Genomic DNA, 24,663 nt, shown 5'->3' with positions numbered 1-24,663 from the left:
GCTAGACTTACACTGCTGGAGTTAGAATCTCAACTCGAACATTTATAAGCTGTGCGACTCTTTACTTTGCCAAACCTTAGCATACTCATCTGTTAAAATGAACATAACAATGGTATGTACATCACTGGCATGTGGTGAAGTTTAATCAAAATAAGCAATATAAGGCACTTAACATATTGCCTCAACAAAGCAAATGCAAGGAAAAAAAGCAAGATAAGTTTAAGCCATTAATTAGCATTTTACTAAAGAATATTATATAAGTGATATAGTAAACATATGAAAACTGAAATCTACTATATACATGTATGTGTACCTGCATATATATATATCTATATACATATAGATTACACTTTACATAAATATACATATGTATGGATATTGCATTTCTACAATGAATTCAATTGTTTAGTTTCCTCAGTTTGCATAGATTTCCATTTTACTTGACTAGAACAACCTAGTGTTTTCTCTAGAGTATAAATAAATAAAATTCCTCAAAGAAATCTGGACAAGTTATTTTATCAGGGCTCACAGCCAACAGGGTCCTTGTAATAATCCCCAACAATGGTTTTAACATTATATAGGTATTGTGGTTCCAGCACATTTTCACTAATGTCTTTTGTATATTGGGAACCAATTCAAGAGAAATTAACAACATGATACACATGGAGAAATAAAAGTCATATTGGATGTCAAACCATGACTGATTGATTGCCTCTTCATTGCTGAAGAATACAGTTTTTAACAACCAAAAGATAAAAAATTAAAGTGAATTCTGAATTTCCAAATCCAGTTTATAGGTACTGAGAAGACCAATGTTGCTTTTACTGATCTGTGATAGTAGCAGAAAAAATAAGATGTGCCGAGGAACCATGCCCGTCTCATAGTTTGGCTCATTCTTCTATTTTTGCCTATGTTTACACTGAATGCACATTTTGTTCCCAGTCCAAAACACTGATCAAATCCATGATAATTTCCAGAGACTATTGGCCAAATCTTAAATGAAGAAATATATCACTTCTCTCACAAATAACGGCAGCAAGTTACAACGGGGGTCCATCTCATCAGAACTGGCTCTTTCTACTATGGATTCTAAAAAATCCATAACCCTGGGCTTGAAGACACAGTTCCTCTTTCTACAGCAAAGAGAATGCTTAATATTATCAGAGCCCTCTCTGCTCATAGAGAAGAAACTCACAAAAAAATAATAATGCCAGAAAATCAAGTGGTATATTACTTAAGAATAAAACTATTACCTTCAACGACATACTGACCAATACAAAATGTAAAGACTTTAAAAGAGCCTGGTTTTTTTTTTTCTTTGATTTGAGGGGACTTTGGAGTCTCAATGTAAGGAAGCTAGCTGTGAGACTAAAAATAAAGTTTCTCAGCTTACAGTTAATTTTTCAGGCAATAAAAGATCTCGATGGCTTTCAGACACACTCATGATTTAGCTTTTGCAAATAAAGATGTTGAAAGCATAGTAAATTTCTTTATGAAAGAAAAATCTGTCTTGTTTTCTGCATGTTTTACGCACTGGCTATCATTGACTAAAAATTTACATTACAAGCTGGAATTTTAACTTTTCCACAATGTCAATTTAATTTTTCCATGAATAAATGAGAAATGGCATTGAGTAGCTGTTCTCCAGGTACTTTAAACGCCTCAATAAGTCATGATAGCTGCCTAAGAGGATGGTCTGTACTCCTCATCTAAAGGACCTCTTCATAAACACTGTGTTAACTACTGTCTACACTTCAGATAGAAAACTGGCACCATGTATTACCCAAAGGGGAAACCCACCTCAGCAAGTGGATCAAAAAGTCCTTCCGGTGTCTTGGTAAGTATTGCTCTCGTCACTAATTTCCTTCTTCGGTTATTTATGTTTAAATTAAAAAAAAGTGAGCCATTGATTCCGCCACTTCACTCGAAAGTGCACCTTCAAAGTGCACTTGTGGTCAAAATTTTTCTTTGAAAACAGAAAAGGTGAAGGGCGGACTTTTTCCCGGTGATCCTGGTCACTGTGCAGCAGGTGTGTGTATAAGAAATGCACCAATATGGGCAATCTCAGAACAGAGGTTTGCAGAAACCATTCCTAGAGACACCAAAATGTAGTTGACCGGTTGTCTGACCACGTGGCTGCCAGGGGCCTAGTGAGTCTGCGCACACACACTCCCTCCGCCCCTGCCGTTCCCGAGTGGGTGCGCAGGCGCAGGAGGAGCACACCGTTGCCATTGGAGACCTTCACTCCCTGAGGAGCCTGAGGGTTGGCTGGGTGCTGGGCTCCAGGCTATCCCTGTGATGGTAGCTCAGCGAGATCTGGGGACCTGACACTGAGCGCGTTGCCAACCAGGATCTTCCTCTTCATGTAGGCCCGGATGCTGGCGTGAGAACCTGGTCTGGGTCCTGGACGAGCGCCCCCCGAAACTTCTTGGAACCTTGAATAAGTAAAATGCAGGGTAGTGATGTCGCTTTGCTGGAGTGATTTCGTGTCAAAAGCCAAAAGGGACTCGGAGGCTGATTACGGTGCTCCTCTCCCCACAGCTTCCCTGTTCTCTTATCATCTCCCTCCCTCCATCAGAATCTGGATCTTAACGCACCCCGACCCCTACCCCGCGCCCCATTCTTGATTTGATCCAGTATTGAGTCTCTGGGTTCTAGCCCAGGACTGTCCTTGGTCATACAGAAATTAATTCCTTGACTTCTGGGAGCTCCCATTGACTTAGGAGCCAGTCCTGAAAATCGAAAGAACACACTGTGGTAGGAATTATGCTCAGAATGTTGGGGGAACAAGGAGTGGGGCATCTAACAGGCTTGTGAGACAGAGTAGGCTTCCCAAACAAGGTTACTGCGGGAGCTGTTCGTGAGGAAACAGAGAAGTGGTCAGGATGAGGTTAACAAGCTGGGCGGGGAGCTGTTCATGAAGGGCTTTAGGTGCCCTGCTAAAGAATTTGGACTTAATTCTGAAGGCGCCAAGGGGTTGCATCCCTGCTAAAGATGCTAAAGATAGAGAAGTGTTTTCTAGATAAGAGCTTTCTGCGACTATTTCAGAATTTCTATATAAAGCAAGTTCAGGGGATAAGAATGGGGTTGGGAGTAAGGGTTAGGGTACTCATTCCTCAGCTGCTTTTGGATTAGTGACAGGATCACCAAAAAATAAAAACAAATAAATGATTCCTTTTATTCATTTGTTTTTACAAATAATGGGATGCTTAACTGGGTTTAAAGTACTCAAACACAGACTGATTTTAAAAAAAGAAAAGAATTCCAACCATCACTTATTGCAGGAATATGTTGTAGTATTTCTTAGTTTCTTCCTTCCATCAATTAACCTGAGAATTTTGAACACCCCCACTTTCTTTTTCTGATTGGCATTTTTTAGGAATACCAAACCTAGGGTGGTTTGAGTAGGGGTCTGATGGAGATTACAGAGATGCCAGATATTCTGCTCCCCAAGTCACTTCATGGTGCTTCCACTGTTAACTACGAAAGTGAAAAGAATTTTCTATACAGTCATCCCTCCGTATCTGCTGGGCAGATACCAACATCAAAGGGTGCTCGAGTCCCTAATACAAAGGGGAGTAGGATCTGCATGTAACATGCAAATCGCCTATACTTTAAATCATCTCTAGATTACTTATATCTAATACAGTGCAAATGCTATGTAAATAGTTGTTACACCACATTAACGGTTACATTTGTATTTTTACTGGCATGTTTTTTGAATATTTTTGATCCACTATTGGTTGAATCAGATGAAACAGAGGGCCAATTGTATACATAAAAGGGCCTATTTTTATTTTCTTGTTTTCTGTAAAGTGACAAATAATAGCAATGTAGATATGCTGTTCCTTATTATTCTATATGGATTCTGTAATTTTATGGTTTTTTATTTAATCATAGCAAAGTGATTAATTTTGATTGTCTATGCTTCTAAATACTTTATTTCTCAAAGATTGTGTTTGAATGTATAAAGCTTACTTCAGTTAGTAACATATTGTTTTCTCTCTGTTGCTATTACTAACTTGTATTCTTAACTAGTTTTTTCTGTCTCTACACTTTATAGCATTAAGAGACATTGAGAAAACAATTTTAGAAAACAAAGACCTATTAAAATAATTAAGTCATGAGATTTTACAAGTACAGAGAATGAGAAGTCACTTGGTCAAATTCCCTCCTTTCTGAAAAGATCAAGTCTCAGATTTTAAGATCATGTTAGTGAGGTGGCATGACTCAAGCTATTGACCTATATAAGCATGACATACTAGCAGATGTAGAATTCCAGATCTAAAAATAAATACCATCCACAAGGGGATATAATTAATAGCCAGGTTTTATCTTAATATAAATGTGGAGATGATCTGAACAACAGAGAGAAAAGCAGGAATAACAGGGGAAAAAAAAGACCAGGAAATGCATTAACATTAACATTGTGGGAGCAACTTCAGTAAGTTGTCTGATAGAATAAAAGATTCTTTTCATATAGAAATAACTGAGTAGCAGGTATGTGTCAGAAAAAATAATCACAAGCCCACTTTTTGATGAATTTGATGATTACAAGAATTTAGTTTTGAAAATGCAAACATGGCACTATGGATTGCATTGAATTGATTACGAATTGCAAATAAATTGTTGAAAGTTTTACTGAAAATTCTCTAATACTATTCCCTAGATATCCTTTATACCTTATCATTTCTGTTACTGTTTACTCTGTAAACAGTAGGCACTATTTACTACTCAGAGATCATATCTGTAAAATGCCGATATGTTTTAGTCACAGAGAGAGACTTTTCAGTTATGAAGGCTGTTATTCAGAACAGGTGGATGAAAGTTGATGCCTCTGATATTAAGGCCTAGAAAGAAGAAGGCTATTGCTTCTGAATTTGGGGAGGTGGTGGCTGAACAATAAGGAAAGGATCAAACTCATGTATTTTCTTCTAAGAAAATCATGTATATGTGCCTTGTATTGTTTTGTAGAAGTTTGCTAAAGATATCACCAAAGGTTAGAGAGAAAACCATCTAGAGGAAATGCTGGCAGTATGGCATGTGTTCATTCAAAAATCTCTACAGCAAATTCTCTCGTTTTAGGGGTAAGATTTCACTTTGACTAACTAAATTTAAGATTATGAACTCTTTCATTTTTTTAAAGGATATATTGGATCTGAAGAGGGACAGACTTGGTTAAATCAAAAGGGTAAAAGTTTATGTTTTTCAAATGTTGATTGTCTTCTACAAATTTTGACTGATCTCATGTTCTTTCATGTGCTGAGATGTAAGTATACAGACTAAACCAGCACACACAGGATAACAGAGAAATCCAAGTAAGGTTTAAAAGGAAAAAAGAGAGTACTGTACTTACATCTATGCAATAGGATGATTATAAATTTGTCTCTTCTATTAAGTTATAAACATGTGAAGTGATAGTTTAGCTTTCTTAATAAACACCAAGGAATTATGAGTATCATGCTTTTTCACATCCAAAGGGGAGAAAACTTTTCCACTCATGTGAACTTTTCTTCTGAATTTGAACGTTGCATGGATCAATTATCTAAGTCACCTATTCGACTGTGCAGCAGAGGTTCTTAACTTCTTTGGGGTCACAGACCATTTTGGCATGGAATGAAACCTCTAAATCTTCTTCCCAGAATTATGTACATGTCACAATCCTTTGCATTTTTTTTTTCCTGGGGGCGGGGGGTAGGCGGGTCTGACCTCCTGGAACTCATATTGGCTCTAGATTAAGAATCATTTTTAAATAAGAAAACCGATCTCGTCCTTCTCCACACACTGGCAGTTCTTAACAAGCTTTGGCTAATTAGATATTTCATAGTCTTATATAAAACAATAGTCAATCATTTAAAAAGAGTATTTTTCAAGCCCACTTACTTTTTTAACAGTTACGAAAGTCACATGGAATCATGATTCTTGACACCAGTATGCTTATATAAGAGGTATTTGCTGGATGCCTTCTCTATTCTGGTCACCATATTAGAGGCTGGTGATAAAGCAAGAAGAAAAACAAACTCCAGACCCTATGAGATTTTGCAGCCTAGTGGGGGATATTTCTCCAAACAAATCCAAAGAATTTCTGGAAATATTACCATTCTTGAAAATTTGATGCAAGGAGAAACCTTAAATTCTAAATCTATAAAAATGCATGATCATTACCAAAAAAGAGACCTTTCCTTAAAAAAAAAAAACTTCTCCAAAATGTATTTTTTAAAGTTAGCCAATTGCATTTACATATTTCATAGACTGCCTGCTTTGCAAAGAGCTGGAACTCTTAAAACATTGAATAGCTTTCTGTTAAAGTTTATATGAAAACAAAATTTATGTGTCCTCTGTCATTTTTAAAGAGTAGTAAAAAAATGTGATTAAATATATGAAATATCAGTTCACATATAAATCCAGAAATAAATTTGCTGGGCTTATAATTATCTTCTTACAAATTAGAGTTGAGTAATAATTCTCCCCTATTCAAACTCCTTCCCCTCTCCAATGGGAAAACAGAGTTCAAGCAAGTCCATTCTGGATATTTTCTGTATTGTTGTGTTGGATTATGCCTCACTCCAGCATACTTGTGAAAAAAAATCATACCAAGTACTCCTTGAAGGAAAAGATAAATCAAACCTTTATAAAAGTCAAAAAGTGATTCATCTTTAATAAATTACTAATGTACAAGAAAATGTTGGATTTATGGCTTCCTGCATTATAGTAGATTAGTAACCACATTTTCTCTGAAGTAATCCCAATATTCTCCTCTCATACCATTACTTGATAGGTAGGGAGACTAGCCAGTGATAGAATCAAACTGTTAACTTACAGGAGAATTGACCAGAGCTACTATTATTGAACAGCCTGTTGTTTTCAGTATGACTGATTCCTATTTGGTATATCTCAGTCCTTCCTGATTGATCCTTTTTTCTGGGATAACCAATCCAGGAAATACATTATTAAGTGCATTGCTGTTTTACTTTTGTATTTGTAAAGGTGTTAAATGCTTCTTATAGTTAACACTTATTGGAATTGTGTTTTAAATTACATTATTTAGGTACTAACAGCATTCTCTTCTCACAGGCTATCCAGATTATGATTGGCATCTTTCATGTTTTCATGTGGTACTTCCTATTGGTTTTGTATAAGGGGCAAATTAAAGGATCCTTTGGAATATATGAACCTATAACTTACAAAACAGGATGTACTTTGTGGGGAATTTTTGTGAGTAGAATACATATATATTGCTTTAATCATACAATAAATAATATTCATGCCAATAATAGAAGGTAGGGAACAGTTTCTGAACAAGGTTTTCAGGAGAATTATGTTGTAACTAAATCCCATGTTGATAATTTATTCAAAGTTAGATTCCTTTTTTCAACAAATATATATTGAGTACCTTTAATTTACAAGTGCTGTTTCAAGAGATATGGAAACAGGAGTACACAATGACAGCCACAGGGCAGTTCGTCCCTAGATATGTGAAAGGCAAAGAATCTCAACTATAATATCCATTAGCATGATTAACTTGCATGTTTATTATCTTCACTTCAGTCTCCTCACCCAATGAGTCAGTACTCATTTTCTAAATTTTTCATTACTGACACTTTTCTGTGGTTTCTAGATAGCCATTAGGTAGGGGAAAACCTAGAGAGTATAGCATCCTGGAAGCCAAGTGAAGAAATAGTTAGAAGAAATGAGGAAGGATCAACTATATTATATTTTGTTGTTTTGTCAAATAAAATGAGGACTACGAATTGACCATTGGATTTAGCAATATGGAAGGCAGTATGATCTGTGCACTAGTAAATTTTACAAGTAGTTTCAGTGGAATTACGAAGCAAAAACCTGGTTGGAGTTGATGTAAGAAAAAAAATAGGAAGAGAGGAATTACAGACAGCAAACAGACAGCTTCTTTAAGGACTTTAATGTGGTATAAAGAAATGGGGTGATAGCTGGGGAAATTTGGCTCCAGAGAGGGTTTGCTTATTAGTTTCTGTGAGCTGAAAGAAACAGCATCATATCCTTTGTTGAGAGGACTGAACCAAAAGAAAGAAAATTGATGATATGAGTAAATGGGGGTGGGTATTGGAATCAAGTATTTGTGTAGGCAAGAGGTGATGGATTTTGATGCACAAATAGCTAGGAGCATAGAAAGTTTATCTAGGGCAGTGGTTCTCAACTAGAGGCGATTTGCCCCTGAGAACATTTTATAATATCTGGAGATATTTTGGATTTTCACAGCTGGAGGTGTACATCAGGTGGGCAGGGGCAAAAGATGCTGCTAAATAGCCTGTGATTCACAGGACAGCTCCTCACAATAAAGAATTATCCAACCTAATTATAAATGGTTTCAAAGTACAAAAACAGGAGGGAAAGGCAGAGAAAGCGAGCGAAAGGAGAATTTTCTTTGATAGGATGTTGGAAGCCTGTGGAAGTTTTTTTTTTTCCCCAGTAACTTCAAATAGCTCAATGAATTAAGCAAGATGATGAGCTGAGACTGAGGATGGGGAAGTGGTTTGGTTGTCTGAGGAAAGGCGAGAGAATATGAAATAATCATCGAGGAAAAGTGAGAGTGCACAGATTATGGAGAGAGGTGGCTTTATTTTCATATAGCATTAAGGACACACTTGAGGTTTAGGAACAGGATATGAATATGGGTTGTATGCCTTTCTCAGGCCATGGTCAGCTGCATGAGTGCAAGCATGCAATAGGATAAAAACAATCAGGATTTTTGTTTAGTTGTGCCACTATAATAAAACAAGAAAGGTGTAAAACATTTGCAAGTGGATATAGGGCAGTGTTTGTAATGGTTGGCCATGAAATTTAAGTTAGTGATGGAAAGAAGAATTTAACAGAGAGTTGAAGTTCTCAGATTATGGACCCAGGTGGGGTCAAAGGGTTGTTAAAATTTTAGTACTAGAGGGCATGAGCTAGAAACATAGCAGGTGGTGATCAGGTAGAATACTTGAAATTAAGATTTGAAAGGTACAGCCAAGACAAGAGAATGATTATGGGAGTGAGTGACTAAGATAGTTTGAAGTCAGGGATTGGAGGACAGAACAAGAATCACAAGCCCAAGGTACTAGAAAGATGATATGGTTTGGCTGTGCATCCCCACCCAAATCTCATCTTATAGCTCCCAAAATTCCCAAGTGTTGTGGGAGGGACCTGGTGGAAGACAACTGAATCATGGCGGGGGGGAGGGGGGGCAAGTCATTCCTGTGCTCTTCTCATGATAGTGAATAAGTCTCACAAGATCTAATGGTTTTAAAAAATGGGAGTTTTTCTGCCCCTGGCCCCTGCTAAATTTCATGTCTTCACATTTCAAAACCAATCATGCCTTCCCAACTGTCCCCCAGAGCCTTAACTCATTTCAGCATTAACTCAAAAGTCCACAGTCCAAAGCCTCATCTGAGACAAGGCAAGGTCCCCTCCACCTATGAGCCTGTAAAATCAATAGCAAGTTCGTTACTTCCTAGATACAATGGGGGTACAGGCTTGAGTAAATACAGCTGTTCCAAATGGGAGAAATTGGTTGAAACAAAGGCTATAGGCCCCATCCAAGTCTAAAATCCAGTGGGGCAGTCAAATCTTAAAGTTCAAAAATGATCTCCTTTGACTCCATGTCTCACATACAGGTTATGCTGATGCAAGAGGTGGGCTCCCATGGCCTTGGGCTGCTCTACCCCTGTGGCTTTGCAGGGTGTAGCCCTGCTTCTGGCTGTTGTCACAGGCTGACATTGTCTGCAGCTTTTCCAGGCACACAGTGCAAGCTATCAGAGGATCTACCATTCTGGGGTCTGGAGGATGGTGACCTTCTTCTCACAGCTCCACTAGGCAGTGCCTCAGTAGGGACTCTGTGTGGCAGCTCCAACCCTGCATTTCCCTTCTGCACTGCCCTGGCAGAGGTTCTCCATGAGGGCCCTGCCCCTGCAGCAAACTTCTGCCTGGGCATCTAGGCAGTTCCATATAGCATCTGGAATCTAGGCAGAGGTTCCAAAACCTCAATTCTTGACTTCTGTGTACCACAGGCTCAACACCACATGGACTGCCCAGGCTTGGGGCTTGCACCCTCTGAAGCCATGGCCCAAGCTCTACATTGGCACCTTTCAGCCACAGATGAAGCAGCTGGGATGCAGGGCACGAAGTCCCTAGGCTGCACACAGCACGGGGGCCCTAGGCTTGGCCCATAAAACCACTTTTTCTTCCTAGGCTTCAGGGCATGTGATGGGAGGGGCTTCCATGAAGACCTTGGATATGCCCTGGAGACATTTTCCCCATTGTCTTGAGAATTAACACTCAGTTCCTTATTACTTATGCAAATTTCTGCAGCTAGCTTAATTTCTCCTCAGAAATTGGGTTTTTCTTTTCTATCACATTGTCAGGCTGCAAATTTTTTGAACTTTTATGCTCTGCTTCCCTTATAAAACTGAATGCCTTTAACAGCACCCAAGTCACCTCTTGAATGCTTTGCTGCTTAGAAATTTCTTCTACCAGATACCCTAAATCATCTCTCAAGGTTCAAAGTTCCACAAATCTCTAGGGAAAAATGCCACCAGTCTCTTTGCTAAAACATAACAAGAGTCACCTTTGCTCTAATTCCCAACAAGTTCCTCATCTTCCATCTGAGCCTCAGCCTTGATTTCATTTTTCATATCATTATCAGCATTTTGGTTAAAGCCATTTGGTAAGTCTCTAGGGAGTTACGAACTTTCCCACATTTTCCTGTCTTCTTCTAAGTCCTCCAAACTGTTCCAACATCTGCCTGTTACCCAGTTCCAAAGTCACTTCCACATTTTCGGGTACCTTTTCAGCAGCACCCCACTCCTGGTACCAATTTACTGTATTTGTCCATTTTCACACTGCTGATAAAGACATACCTGAGACTGGGCAATTTACAAAAGATAAAGGTTTGTTGAACTTAACAGTTTCTCATGGCTGGGAAGGCCCCACAATTGTGGCAGAAGGCAAGGAGGAGCAAGTCACATCTTATGTGGATGGCAGCAGGCAAATAGAGAGGGCTTGTGCAGGGAAACCGCCATTTTTAAAACTATCAGATCTCATAAGACTTATTCACTATGGCAAGAACAGCATGGGAAGGACCTACTCCCATGATTCAATTGTCTCCCACTGGGTCCCGCCCACAACACATGGGAATTATGGAAGCTACAACATAAGATTTGGGTGGGGACACAGAGCCAAACCATATCAAAAGATCAGATAGATAGATAGATATGTATATATACACATATATGTATGTGTGTATGTGTGTGTAAAAATATCACCAAATATTAAGTGATGCTGGAGAGAGAATCAGCGTGTCAAAATGTCAATTCATTCTGAAAGAAGAGTGGCTAAGGGGTCAATAGATTACTTCAACCATGAAGAATAGTGAGTTATAGAATCTGACATGTAACTGAAAGGTGGAGGAGAAAGAATGGTTGGATAGCAATAATGAGCAAGGAAACCACTTAACCCACACTTCAAACAGATGGAATGAGGGCTGTAGGATACAATATGGCTGCCCATTGAGACAGCGAGTGATCACTAGAAGAAACAATGATCTCTAGGAGGTCTCCCACTTTTATACATACACTAGCTCATAAGTGTCAACGGATTGCCTTGAAAAATAGGAGAAAAATACTGAATTTTCACACAAAATCCAGATAAATGATACATGGTTCATAAAGGATGCATGGCTCACAAATAATGCACTGGTTCATAGGTGATAAATGATAAATGATGCACTGGGTCACATGTGTCAAAGCACTGCCTTGGGAAAAAATAGGAGAAAAACTGTGGATTTTCCAATAAAATCCAAATAAATGATGCATTTTCCTTACTGTTTAGCCACTCACATTATAAAAATAGTATATTTAACTCCTAGGATAACTTATCTAAAATTTCAACTAAATGTAATTTAATACTAAACTTCTCACTTAAGCCTAAAATGCCTTTGAAAGGCATTTTGTAAAACACATGGTAATCTAAAGATAATCTCATTAGAGAGCACTCTAATTCAAAATTCACAAGATATTTTCACCTTAAATTCTGAGCTAGTTCTTACCTTCACTGTGTACCTCCTTAGAAATCTCAGCTTTTGTTGTGGAATGAAGTGCTGAACATACAGATTTAAAATTATCCATGGGAAGTTTGTAAGCTTCAGGTTTGGGCTTCCTACATATAGTGTATAGCATGACAAAAATAGCCTTTGACTTGGCTCTTTAGTGTTTTATCACTAAAACAAATAAGACAAGGAATACTTTGAGGAAATTGTGCAACCCATCTTCAAACAATATGGCATAGTTTTATACTTCTTGGAAGTAGATAGACTTCCTGACAGGAAATAATGGAACTTCCGTTTTAAAAAACAAAGGCAAAGGCATGAATTTCTGCCATTACCTTAATAAGGACTACAAATCTCATAAGAGACTGCATATTTTGTACCATCACAATGTGGAATAGATTCTTGAACCACTTTTTCCATATTTGGATATGTACATATTAATCATAATTAGTGGCATCATCTCATTAGGAAGGATAACATTAAAAGCAATAATCAAATGACTTATATATGATGTATCTCATACACATAAAAGCAATCTTGGTTCCCAGTTCAGGACTGCTTAGGCTGTCTGGCATATTATCACAATGTGAATCTGCCTACTGTCCCCTATATGTTTCTGTTATGACTGACTCTACTATTACCTTTCAGTGTATTACTACTAAATTTGTCCTGACCCATCTACTAAAACTTCTGTGTATTTTGTTACTATTAGCATTCTTAAAATAATTGACTTAGAAGAGAGTTGTTAAAAGTACATTCTAAATTGGTAAGCACTATCAATGAGTATTTATAAATATGTTTTTATATCCAGTTTATCATTGCAGGAGTCTTCATAATAGGAGTAACAAGGTATCCGACTCGATCTGCAGTAAGTTGAAATGTTTGTGGTATCTCTAGAAATTATTTATCACAAAGCTAAATATTAAGTTTTAATGAAAATATAATGTCTAAATAATGAAGGAATCTACGCTACCTGTAAAATAAATGAAGAAATTAGGAATGAATCTAGAAGAACCTAATTTAATGTAGACAAATACACTGTATTGGTTAAATCATGATTATGTATAGGTTTCTAAATGTATATATAGTTTTTATTTTGTTTGATGTTCTACCTTTTAACATTGTATAAACTTTATAATTAAAAAATGTAATAGAACCTAATGCCTTTAGATATAGACATTATACTACTGTAAAACTTCATTTTCTGAACTATCCAATTTGGGAACAAGATTGTATCTTGTAATGAAGTAGGAAATTGGTCCAGATTAAAGATCCATGCATGGTATAGGTGGATAGATACTGGGAAGAACACTTTAGAATCTGAGAGCTAAACATACCTTAGAAATTAGTCTGCCCTCATAATTTTACAGATAAAATCTGATGTCTGAAGATATTGATAGATTTCCGTAGGTAATGAAAACCCAGGATTAAAATTTTATCAGCTGACTCCTATTTCCACAAGCAGTCATTTTCCATTTTCTTTTTTTTCTTACAGTGGAACCACTTTTGTCCAAATCATATCTTATATGCTTTCTTCCAAATGACTTATAACATTGAAAAATACAATACTTTTTAACCTAAATGGAAGAATAATGATTAATGGACTGATGGTGTCAATGTTTCCTCCAGATTAACTGGGCTTTATATAAATTAGAAAAATGTTTTCTTAAGACTTAATACTTCTAAGACTTCAGAAACTAGATCAAAGTTTTAACTAGATGACTTTTTTCAGCCACGCAAATGATTACACCAAAATGTTTATTCTGAATATAATAAATTTACCTTCTGTCTCCTTTTCAGATTATATGTACTTTAATCATGAACATCTTCTGCATAATAACTACAATTACTGCAGTAACTCTAACAATAATAGAGTTGTCTCATTTCAATTCTCCATCATACAGGAATTATGGACAAGCAGTAAGTGACCAATTCTATGGGAACATATTAATTTTTAAATTATTCTTTTTAATAATTTTGAAATCTTAGGAGGTAAGATGAGGCTTTTATTGGTCCTCATAAAATTCTTTGATTTAGTAGTGAGTTCTTGATTGAAATTTTTAAATCAAAAATTCTAGGCTATGAGTTTTAGTAAATATAAAGAGAATGTTTGAATTCTTGACTTGCTGAATTAAAGTGAGTAAAAATTTGAAAACTTCAGTGGCAAGTGTCTATGTATCAGGCACAGAGTCACTTAATGATTCTCTTAATACAAGAAAAGTATAATCTGGGACCATAGAACCATTTTGCAAATAAACAAAAGAATTCTGCTACTGACACATACGGTTCCAATTGTAGACATCTAGCAATTTCTGGCTTAACATAGAGCTTTCATACATAGCCTATCTTTGCATCTTACACGAATTTTGCTTTAAGGCCAAAAATGCTAAATATAAATAAACGTAACTTGTTTCCATTTAGTTCTCCAGTAACTGTGAAGATCTTTACTGATAACACAATAGGTTTATTTTAATTATATTGGCTTTAAATTCAGAATCATAGAATATTAGTGCAGCAAAAGACCTTAGCAAAGCTAATACAAAATATCACATTTAACATAAGGACAAATTGGAGTGAAACACCTTGTTTGACCAACAGAACAAAACAAATAACAATTTCAGTAATGAGTAGAAGCGTCCTTGCAAGTGAAGGATAAACTTCCTCCTCCTCCCCTACATACTTTCTCTCCATACCTGTGACATGTTATTAAGGGGGACGTCAGAGGAAAGAACTCAAACCTGGAGAACAAAACCCTGGAGGACAGTGAGATAATAAGAGAAAAATGCAGTAATTCTCCAAAATATATTATCTGTAATGAGTGATTATGTAAACAAACATGGACCAGATTTTCCCTATAAATTGTAAGAAAATTGTCCGGTTGCCCTGAACATTCAATCTACAAATCTTTAGTTCTAATTTTGAGGGCAGATAATAAGGAAGGAGGACTTAAGTTATTAAGTGCATAATTGTTTCAAGTTATATGTCACCATTCTTATTCATAAACTTTTAATTATCAGTTTAATATGGCATAATTGCCAAGGATTGCCTTTTGCAGTCAGTGTGAGAAACCATTGTAGTCTGTATTTATCTGATCTGAACTCAGTAATAACGACCAGTTTTACAGTCTCTCAAAATCACAAGTTTCAGCACAAGTTTGCTGTGATTAGTTACACAAAATGAACTTGTATATTAGACTTGTATCTCGAAACCACCATCTTTTTCTAGGGCCATTATAGAATTATGTACTTACACTTGTTAAGGCCGCCAACATTTTACAGGACTTTTACATGCCAACTTTTCTAACATAAGCAAGGGTCTTGGCTAAATCTACAAACTCATCAAGTTATCAGTGTTCCCAGGCAGCATCAGAAAAGTGCATGAATCTGAAATATACTCCTCATGTAGCAAAATGGTTAATACTATAGATTCCAGAATCAGATTGCACTTATTTAAATACTATCCTCAGTACTCACTGTGTGTAAACCCATGGAAAAGTTTCTTAACTTACCTGTTTCTAAGTTTTCTTTTGTGTAAAATGAAGAAAATGCCTGCCAGTTAACTGCTCTGTTCTTTCTTCCAAACTCCTGGCCTGTTGTTTTAAAAGCTAGCTTGACTTTTCTACTTGGCTATGCTGCTATCACTATCGTATCAAACTCAACAGATAGAAAATGGAAATTACTTACCTCCTCAAAGGTATACACTGCAAGACTCCCTCGTTTCAATCTCCTACACACAAAACCTTGACATAATACCTCATCTCTCTTTCTACTGTCTTTATAATTACCAAATATTGCTTATTCTTAAGTATGTATTAATTAGGGTTATCTTGGTTTTAAGTAACAGGAAATAAAATCCAACTTGATTTAAGGCAAAAAGGGTCACTTACTGACTTAAGCTGGGTCCAGAAGCTTACAGTTTACATCATCTGCCAGGGACTCATGACTCATTCATTCTCTTTCTCTCTGTGTGTGTGTGTGTGTGTGTGTTTCCTAGGTTGTTTTCACATTTGAGCTGATCTGGCTGACCTTTTGCTGCTTTCAGTCAGGGAGGGAGTTTTAGAATAGAACTCTCATATAAATTAAGGAATATGAGGCCAGGCGAGGTGGCTCACGCCTGTAATCCCAGCACTTTGGAAGGCCAAGGCAGGTGGATCACTTCAGATCAGATGTTTGAGACCAGCCTGGACAACAAGGTGAAACCCCGTTTCTACTAAAAATACAAAAGTTAGCTGGGCATAGCAGAGGGCACCTGTAATCCCAGCTACTTAGGAGGCTGAGGCACGAGAATCGCTTGAACCCGGGAGGCAGAGGTTGCAGTGAGCTGAGATCGCGCCACTGCACTCCAGCCTGGGTGATAGAGCAATACTCAGTCTCAAAAAAAATTAAATAAAAAAATAAAAAAATAAGGAATATGGGCAAAATGACTTTTCACAGTCTTGTCAGCTAAGAAGTCCCAAGTACTTTCTAGATAAAATGTTATGATTATGACTGTGGATTTCTGCCAACAAAATTAAATCAAAATTATTTACCTTGGTATTTCAAACCTTCTACATCTTTTCCTTATCTTCCTGTTTATACCATATATGAATGAACACTATAATTCTCAAAACGTTATATTGCTTACATTCAGTTTTGTTCTCACATTAAAAACCATAGGTTGTTCTGATATATATTTTAACTTTACTGTTGGTTCTATTTTATGTCTGAATTTTTTAATTATTTTGTCACATTTTTAATTTATGCTATTAAACTCTTTCTGAAACAAGATAGGTTACAAGGACACAAGCAAATAAAAATTTAAAGTTGCCTAGAATGCTGCTTCCTCTCTTCGTTTTTCTCAGTCCTACCCTTATTTCAAAGTTCCTACCACTTTATGAAGCCTTCCCAGAGAGTAATAGCTTGGAGTGAACCTCCTGTCCCTCCTGTCCCCTATAATGACTGAGCAAGTTTTTATCCATTTTATATGGTACCTTATATTATCTTTCTGTCTCTTCTACTTCATTATAAACTCTAAGAAATCAGGAAGTTTTTATGTGTCATTGCATTCCTATCATCTAATTCCTACTACCAGATAGTTTGTTGAATATAAAAGATGTTAAATAAACCCAACAAAGAAGGAGGAGGAAGAGTTAGAGAAGGAATTGAAGGGGAGATAATTATGATGTCATTCTTTCTAGATCTGAGTATCATTCTTGTCTTTCCACAGCCAGCACAAAACCCACATTTTCAGGATGAGCACCAATATTATTCATATAACTAACCAATCAGATTTGTGGTTGAAAATACCTTTCTGATAGCAACAGAAGGGAATCTGTTTATCCCAGATTGATCCCAGCAGTCACAATCACCTTATGCTTCCAAGTTAAATGTTCTTTGAACTCTTTTTGAATTTATTACTCATTTTAAATGATATTAGAGCAATATGTATGTGAGAGTTTTATCACCATGTATGTAAATTTACAAAGGGTTGTCATTAATAATAGCTGTTTTAATAGAAAAGGATTGCTTGATAAATCTGTTGGTGGTCATCTTATCATTAGAGACAGAAGAGTCAAATCTTAGTAACTGAAGAGTTTAGATAGAGAGCTGTGCCAGCGATTCTGTAAAAGCTGTCAGAGTGAGACAAGAATGCTAAGCAATGGAGATCAAATACAGAAACCACAGATGCTGAACTGAGGAACCGAAAGCTAGGGAAAGTGTAGCAGAGGGCAAAGGAGTAGAAATGTCTAAGGAACTCAAATGGTGAAAGGTTTATCTGTTCTTATTTTCCTTCTTCTTTTTTTTTTTTTTTTTTTTTGACTCTCATACCAGTAGCTCCTTCCATGATCATGTTGGCCCTCACTAAAGATAATAACATAAGATTTCTCCCTGTTTTTTGGTTATAGAAACTTGGGAGGGAAGTATCACGTATTTTACTGTTCTTCTACCCTTTGGAATTTTCTGTTGCACTTACATACTCAATATGTAGCTGTTCCAATTTGGTAAGTGTTTACCCACTCTCTGGCAAATCAAAAGATGTTGATTTCTAGTAACTACACTCTATGAGGAGATGAATACAAATACAAATGAGGAGATGATGAAAAATATTTAGAACTAATATGAACGGAATGTGTGATATTGCCTTTATTTTTTATTAATATTATTTTATAAATAGAAAACATAAAATTATAAAAGTAATTACATGAGGCTAAATTTAAAAGTAAAAAGCATATAGAGTAAAAAGTGATTGTTTCCTTAATATAGTTCTCATGATATCCACACATCCAATTCTATACAAAAAAAAGACCAATACACACACATTTTCTTTTTTACTAATTATATGTATTATATTCACATTGTTTTGTCATATGCATTTTTTGCAATGATTAGAAATATATTTCCATTACAAAACATATCTAAATAACGCCTTTTATTACCTTGATTGTTTTTCTTAGTATTCAACATTCCCTCATTACTGCATATGTAGCTTAGTTTCCAGTTTTTTCTAAATTATAAACAATGATGCTGTGAACACTTAAGTATAAATATTTTTGCACACAAGACCACTATTTCTTTAGGTGGTTGATTCCTAGAAATGTAATTGCAGAATCAAGTGTAACAACATCCCAAAATGCTATAACAACTCACAAAAGTTTATGAGAATGATTATTTTCTCACAAGCTTAAAAGACTACATATCTAACATTCATTCATTCTTTCTCAAATATTTATGGAGAGCATGCTATTTGCTAAGCATTGTCATAGGCACTAAGGATGCAATGATCAACAAAACAGTGTCCTTTCCATTAGGGAGTCTGCATTCCATTGGGGGAGATAGGCAATAAACAAACACATAAAAATATAAAATGTCAAGAACTGAAAAATGTTATGAAGTAAAATAAAGCAAAGTAAGGAGATAAGGCAAGACTATTTTACGTAGGATGGTCAAGGAAAACTACTGTGATCAACAACTGATTGAAATATAGAAACAACTATAAGACTATATGGTAAAAGGATTTCTGAAGAGAGAGAATGAGTTGCATTTCCAGAATGGCTGATTGGGGACATGGTAACTCTCCCCAAAAATGAAATTATAAAACTGAACAAAATTATCAATAAACAACCTTCTAAAGATTCAGGAAGTTGACCAAGCATACAAGAACTTGCAAAGTATTTATTTAAGAAAATCTACTCGACCTCAGTAAGAACAGTGGATGTCTGTGGCATGTTAGTATGGGACTGTTCCCACTCTTCCCACCTGATATGGTTAGGCTTTGTGTCCCCACCCAAATCTCATCTTGAATTGCAATCCCCAGGTGTTGAGGGAGGAACCTGGTGGGAGGAAATTAGATCATGGAGGCAGTTTTCCCCATGCTATTCTCATGAGAGTGAGTGGGTTCTCATGAGATCTGATAGTTTTATGAGTGTTTAGCTAGTTCCTCATTCACTCACTCTTCTTTCTCCTGCTGCCATGTGAAAAAGGTCCTTGCCTTCCCTTTGCCTTATGCCATGATTGTAGGTTTCCTGAGACCTCCCCAGCCATATGGAACTGTGAGTCAATTAAACTTCTTTCCTTTATAAATTACCCAGTCTTGACAAGTTTGTTATAACAGTGTGAAAACAGACTAATATGCCACCCCACCCTCAGATTCCATTATGCAGAAGTTTATCTTGGTGGGTCAGACTGTTAGACCCAGCAGCCTCACTGCTTGAGATGACTAGTTTTATTTGGAACAGAGCTCAGAAAGTTCCATGACCAAGAGGGTTATTAAAACAACCATAATCCCAGTGGCAAACAAGCAGGTAAGGCCAATGTCATTCCTAGCCTGACCATGATCACAATACTTGTTGGGGCAAAAAATTTACTAGCAACCTACCAGAAACTCAACAGAGAAATCTGAAGAACAGGACAGCCACAGTGGACCTTGATAACTTCCTACTTTTCCCCTGCAGTCTGGAAGAATATAAATATGTGCAAAGCTATACACATACTAATGAGACTGGAGAAGGTCGTAGTGAGCCCTTGGTTGAACAAGAGGCCTTGCAAAAATAAAGTAAAAGCTGGGGCAGCCTCAACTTTGAATATACTGCTCAAGCTACACTGATTCATTAGGAAAGGGTAGAAGTCCTACTGGCTCAAGGTGTCTAATACTTTCCTAGAGCTTCTATAACAAAGCACCACAAACTGTGGCTTAAACAACAAATTTATTTTCTTACAATTCTAGAGGCTAGAAGTTCAAGATTAAGGTGTTGGCGGGGTTAATTTCTTCTGAGGCCTCTCTCCTTGGCTTTCACTTGGCTGTCTTCTTCCTGTGTCTTCACATGGTCTTCTCCCTTTATGTGTCTGTGTCCTAGTCTCCTCTAAGCATACCAGTCATATTGCATTAGGGCTTATTCTAATTACCTTATTATAACTTCACTGCCACTTAAAAGACCCTATCTCCAAATACAGTCATATTCCAAGGTATTGGGAGTTAGGACTTCTAGTATTCCAAGATACTGGTGGTTAGCAATAACCACCACTCCTGGGAAATGAGGCAATCAGAATCTAAAATTGCTATATTATCTAAAATGTCCAGTTTTCAACAACAAAAATATGCAAATAATAGGAAATAGTTAACCATAGAGTTCAAAACAACACTTAACAGACATAGTGTCTTGGAGCAAGGAAAGGATAAATGTTGGACTTAACAAAAAAGGCTTCAAAAATTAGTAAATATGTTTGAAGAATTATAAGATGGCAACAATGATTCATCAAATAAAAGTCAATAAAAGGGACAGAAATTATAAAAAACCCAATGGAGGTTCTAGAGTTTAAAAATACAAGAATTGAAATGAAAAACCCACTAGAGGAACTCAAGAGCAGAGGTGAGCTGACAAAAGACAAAATAAACAGATATAAAGATAGCAAAACAGATATTGCCCAGTCCAAAGAACAGGAAAAAAAAGAAAATGAAGAAAACTGAACAGAACCTCAAAATCCTCTGAGATACCATCTCACGTATAGTGGGAGTCCCATAAAAATGGGGAGTACCAGAAACAAATTAAAGAAATAATGGCCCCAAATTCCCCTCATTTCATGGAAAATATTCAATACATCCAAAAAGCTCAAGGATCTTCAAGTAAAATAAACACAAAGAGATCCACTCCTAGACACCTCCATGTCAAACTGATAAAAAGGAAAATCTTGAAAGCAGCGGAGGGGGCGGGGAAAAAAAAAGACTCTTCATATACAAGGGAACCACAATAATATTAAGAGCTGGGTTCTCGGCCGGGCGCGGTGGCTCAAGCCTGTAATCCCAGCACTTTGGGAGGCCGAGACGGGTGGATCACGAGGTCAGAAGATCGAGACCATCCTGGCGAACACGGTGAAACCCCGTCTCTACTAAAAAATACAAAAAACTAGCCGGGCGAGATGGCGGGCGCCTGTAGTCCCAGTTACTTGGGAGGCTGAGGCAGGAGAATGGCGTAAACCCGGGAGGCGGAGCTTGCAGTGAGCTGAGATCCGGCCACTGCACTCCAGCCCGGGCGACAGAGCGAGACTCCGTCTCAAAAAAAAAAAAAAAAAAAAAAAAAAAAAAAAAAAAAAAAAAAAGCTGGGTTCTCATCCAAAACAATGGATGGGATATTAAAGTACATGAGGTAAACCAGGCAGGAATTCTTTATCCTTTAAAACTACTCAAAAATGAAGGTGAAATAGAGACACACACAGATGAATAACGTGTTGCTAGCAGAAATTCCTCATGAGAAACACTAAAGGAAGTTCTTTAGACTGAAAAGAAGTGACATCAGATGAAACTCAAATGCACATGAATAAATAAAAAAGTACCAGTAAAAATAATTATGTAGGTGGTTATGAATTAACAAAAGATGTATAAATACATCTTTTGTGCTTTTTTCTGTTAACTGATTTAAAAGACAGTTGCATTAATCTCATTGGGCTCACCCAGGTAATCCAGGATGATTACCTTAATTTAAGGTCGTGTTATTAGTAACATTAATTCCATCTGTCATAACTACTGAGCTCCACTTTTTAGCATGAAAGTATTCATAGACAATACATACAGGAATGGATATGGCTTGTTCCAGCAAAACTTTATTTACAAAAATGGGCAGTGGGCTAGATTTGGTCCATGTATCATAGCTTGCTAACCCTTCTTCAATAGATAGTTTCTCCATTTTTATCTTAAATTTTAAAAGATAAGATCATAAAAGCAGTAATTATAACACCATATTGGTAGTTATATAATATATATAGATAGAATATATGACAATAATAGCTCAAAGAAAAGGAAAGGGAATGAGTTATATGGGAATAAAGTTGCTGTATTTTACTGGAATTGAATTAGCATTCATCTGAAGTAGTCTGTGATAAATTAGGGTACTTATTTAGTGATTAAGAAAGCTAAAAATATAACAGCTTAAAAATAAGGGAATTAACATACACAAAGTATGTTTAATTTTAAAAAAATAAAGAACACAATGGCCAGGCTTGGTTGGTTAACAGCCATATTCCCAGCATTTTGGGAGGCCAACTCAGGAGGACCATTTGAGCCTAGGAGTTTAAGACTAACCTGGGCAACACGACGAGACCTCGTCTCTACAAAAAAAATAAAAATAAAAACATTAGCCAGGCATGGTGCTACATGCCTGTGGTCCCAGCTGCTTGAACGGCTGAGGTGGAAGGATCATTTGAACCCAGGAGGTCAAAGCTTCCATGAGCCGTATTCATGTCACTGTACCCCAGCCTGGGTGACAGAGCAAAACCCTATCTCACCAAAAACAAAAAAAAAAAAGGAAAATAAAACACATGAGACACATATAAAACAAATAACAAAATGTCAGATATCAATCTGTTCATTGTAATAACATTTAAAAAATGACAATGAGATGTTTTAAAATACCTACTGGAATGACTGAATTTCAAAATATTGATGATGCCAACAGATAGCAAAGATTATGGATAAAAGAAATATCTCTCACACTCCTGGTTGAAATATAAGTTATTGCAACAATTTTTAAAACCTTTTGGGCATTACCTACTAAAAATTAAACTGTGCATACCCTGTGATCAGTAATCTCAGTCTTTGGTATATAACCAACAGAAAGGTTTGCCCTTATGCATTCAGATAAACTTCCAGGAATATATAGAGAGCAGTATTATTCATAGTGTCCCCAAAGTGGAAACAACACAGGTGGGTGAGTGGTGAATAAGTTGAGGTGTATTACTTTATTGAAATTTGACATGCTGATTAAAAGGAACTATACCAGCACTTAACAACATGGATAGATCTCACAAATAAAATGTTGAGTGTGAAAACTCAAAAGAATGCATAGTTTTAAAATCTCCATTCATATGAACTTTGAAACCAGGTAAAACTAAAGCTAACTTATAGCATTTAGGGATGCAAGCTTAGTTGATGAAACTAGAAAAAAAAATTGACAGGATTGATGACCTTATCTAAAAGTCAAAATGACCATTACCTTGAAGGAAAGGAATAGGAAATAGGTGAGAAATGTCATGAGAGGATAGGGTGCTGGCATCTATTAAGATTTATGTTCAAGAAGACTATGGTTACTTTTATTATAAAAGTTTGAAGGTATACCAAAAGATACAAGTGATCCAACAGAAATTAAGAAAGTAGGTTGAAGGCTGGGCATGGTGGCTCACACCTGTAATCCTAACACTTTGGGAGGCTGAGGCAGGAGGATCACTTGAGGCCAGGAGTTCAAGACCAGCTTGGTCAACATGGTGAAACCCCATCTCTACTAAAAACAGAAAAAAAATTAGGCAGGGTGGCACAGGCCTGTAATCGTAACTACTCGGGTAGCTGGGGCATGAGAATTGCTTGAGTCTGAGCCTGAGAGAGAGGCGGTTGCAATGAGCAGAGATCGCACCACTGCACTCCAGCCTGGGCGACAGAGCAAGACCTTGGGGAAAAAAAAAAAAAAAGCAAGGAAAGAAAGAGAGAGAGAGAGAGAAAGAAAGAAAGAAAGAAAGTGAGAGAGAGGGAGGGAAAGAAAGGAAGAAAGAAGGTTGAAATAGGAATGGGACAGAAATACGATACTTTAAGATTTTTCTCTATAAATATCAGTATTGCCTGTATTTTTAAAGAAAAAGACCTATTTATTAGTTGTATAATTTTAAGAAACATGATATGATTTGTAAGAGGTTGCTTTTTTTTCCAGTTTCGAAGACAAAGTGATCTTACATCTGTTGTTGAGGAAGCTGAGAACACTTTTTAACAACCCTAGAAATGTGAGAATTTTGCTGTTGCTGATGCCTGATGTGGGTCCTAATGATATCCCTGTATAACAAAGCAGTTACGAGCCTACAGACTTTGTGCAAAATAAAATACAAACAAGGTGAATTTTTCTCCTCAGTATTCAAAAATGTCTCTGCTCATATTTTTCTAGGCTGCAAGGGGAAAGCTTTTCCCTATTTATTTATTTATTTATTTTTTTTATTTTTTTTTTTTTTTTGAATGAAACATAGGATTTATTGAGGGAACTTACACAGTCCAGTGGCAGCAGCCTGGATAGGAGAACCATAACCACTTATTAAAAGCATGCAGTTTATATAGTATTTTCACTTAGCACCCTCCCTCTAGCAACCTCCACC

The 24,663-nt window shown here is 36.6% G+C and overlaps 1 protein-coding gene across 3 annotated transcripts; it reads left to right on the top strand.

Moving 5' to 3' along the window:
* Positions 1–2,266: 2,266 nt before the first annotated feature.
* Positions 2,267–24,424, top strand: MS4A13 (membrane spanning 4-domains A13). Of its 3 annotated transcripts, XM_025357799.1 has the most exons (7): positions 2,267–2,456; positions 4,975–5,087; positions 7,075–7,215; positions 12,876–12,932; positions 13,865–13,984; positions 17,949–18,044; positions 24,231–24,424. In XM_025357799.1, the coding sequence occupies exons 2-7, from the start codon at positions 5,037–5,039 to the stop codon at positions 24,285–24,287; spliced, it is 522 nt and encodes a 173-aa protein (XP_025213584.1). In that variant the 5' UTR covers positions 2,267–2,456; positions 4,975–5,036; the 3' UTR covers positions 24,288–24,424. The 3 variants fall into 3 exon arrangements, with proteins under 3 accessions (XP_025213584.1, XP_025213585.1, XP_025213586.1); XM_025357800.1 differs by lacking the exon at positions 13,865–13,984; XM_025357801.1 differs by lacking the exons at positions 12,876–12,932; positions 13,865–13,984.
* The last annotated feature ends 239 nt before the right edge of the window (positions 24,425–24,663 follow it).

Source organism: Theropithecus gelada, chromosome 14 (genome assembly GCF_003255815.1).
Source record: "Theropithecus gelada isolate Dixy chromosome 14, Tgel_1.0, whole genome shotgun sequence".
Classification (NCBI taxonomy): Eukaryota; Metazoa; Chordata; class Mammalia; order Primates; family Cercopithecidae; genus Theropithecus; species Theropithecus gelada.
This window is presented reverse-complemented; position numbering and strand designations above follow the sequence as displayed.